At 39.3% G+C, this 1428-nt stretch overlaps 1 protein-coding gene across 1 annotated transcript; it reads left to right on the top strand.

Annotated features, from left to right (window-relative positions):
• The first annotated feature begins 274 nt into the window (after positions 1 to 274).
• Positions 275 to 628, top strand: LOC124893673 (protein Ycf2-like). Its single transcript, XM_047404581.1, has one exon. It carries the CDS (start codon positions 275 to 277, stop codon positions 626 to 628), a length of 354 nt encoding a protein of 117 aa, XP_047260537.1.
• The last annotated feature ends 800 nt before the right edge of the window (positions 629 to 1428 follow it).

Consider the following 1428-nt stretch of genomic DNA (forward strand, 5'->3'; position numbering starts at 1 on the left):
GTTTCATACTAACGGATTCGGGTCCATAACCATGGGTTCCAATGCACGAGATCTTGTAGAACTTACCAATGAGGTCCTATCGATTAGTATTACACAGAAGAAATCAATTATAGACACTAATACAATTAGATCCGCTCTTCATAGACAAACTTAGGATTTGCGATCCCAGGTAAGATCGGTTCAGGATCATGGGATCCTTTTCTATCAGATAGGAAGGGTTGTAGTACAAAATGTACTTCTAAGTAATTGCCCCATAGATCCTATATCTATCTATATGAAGAAGAAATCATGTAACGAAGGGGATTCTTATTTGTACAAATGGTACTTCGAGCTTGGAACGAGCATGAAGAGATTAATGATACTTCTTTATCTTTTGGGTTGTTCTGCCGGATCGATCGTTCAAGATCTTTGGTCTTTATCCGGACCCGATGGAAAAAATAGGATCACTTCTTATGGACTCGTTGAGAATGATTCTAATCTAGTTCATGGCCTATTAGAAGTAGAAGGTACTCTGGTGGGATCTTCACGGACAGAAAAAGATTGCAGTCAGTTTGATAATAATCGAGTGACATTGCTTCTTCGGCCCAAACCGAGGAATCCCTTAGATATGATGCAAAAGGGCTCTTAGTCTATCCTTGATTAGAGATTTCTCTATGACACGGAGTTTGAACAAGGGGAGGGAGAAGGAGCCCTTGACCCACAGAAGGATTTATTCAATCACATAGTTTGGGCTCCTAGAATATGGAACCCTTGGGGCTTTCTATTTGATTGTATCGAAAGGCCCAATGAATTGGGATTTCCCTATTGGTCCAGGTCATTTCGGGACAAGCGGATCATTTATGATGAAGAGAACAAGCTTCAACAGAATGATTCGGGGTTCTTGTAGAGTGGAACCATGCAGTACCAGACACGAGATAGATCTTCCAAAGAACAAGGCCTTTTTTTAATAAGCCAATTCATTTGAGACCCTGCAGATCCACTCTTTTTCCTATTCAAAGATCATCCCCCTGGCTCTATGTTTTCACATCGAGAACTATTTGCAGATGAAGAGATGTCAAAGGGGCTTCTTACTTCCCAAACAGATCCTCTTACATCTATATATAAATGTTGGTTTATCAAGAATATGCAAGAAAAGTACTTCGAATTGTTGATTAGTCGTCAGAGATGGCTTAGAACCAATAGTTCATTATCTAATGGATCTTTTCGTTCTAATACTCTATCCGAGAGTTATCAGTATTTATCAAATCTGTTCCTATCTAACGGAACGCTATTAGATCAAATGACAAAGACATTGTTGAGAAAAAGATGGCTTTTCTCGGATGAAATAAAAATTGGATTCATGTAACAGGAGAAAGATTTCCTATTCCTTAGCCGGAAAGATATGTGGCCATAAAAGAGGGATTAAGTGGAACAGAATTGACTGGGTGG

This window comes from Capsicum annuum, unplaced genomic scaffold (genome assembly GCF_002878395.1).
Source record: "Capsicum annuum cultivar UCD-10X-F1 unplaced genomic scaffold, UCD10Xv1.1 ctg63687, whole genome shotgun sequence".
Taxonomy (NCBI): Eukaryota; Viridiplantae; Streptophyta; class Magnoliopsida; order Solanales; family Solanaceae; genus Capsicum; species Capsicum annuum.

Bases quoted from the DNA above. Each gene is read 5' to 3' on its own strand.
- LOC124893673 (XM_047404581.1), top strand. From the start codon at position 275: ATGAAGAAGAAATCATGTAACGAAGGGGATTCTTATTTGTACAAATGG.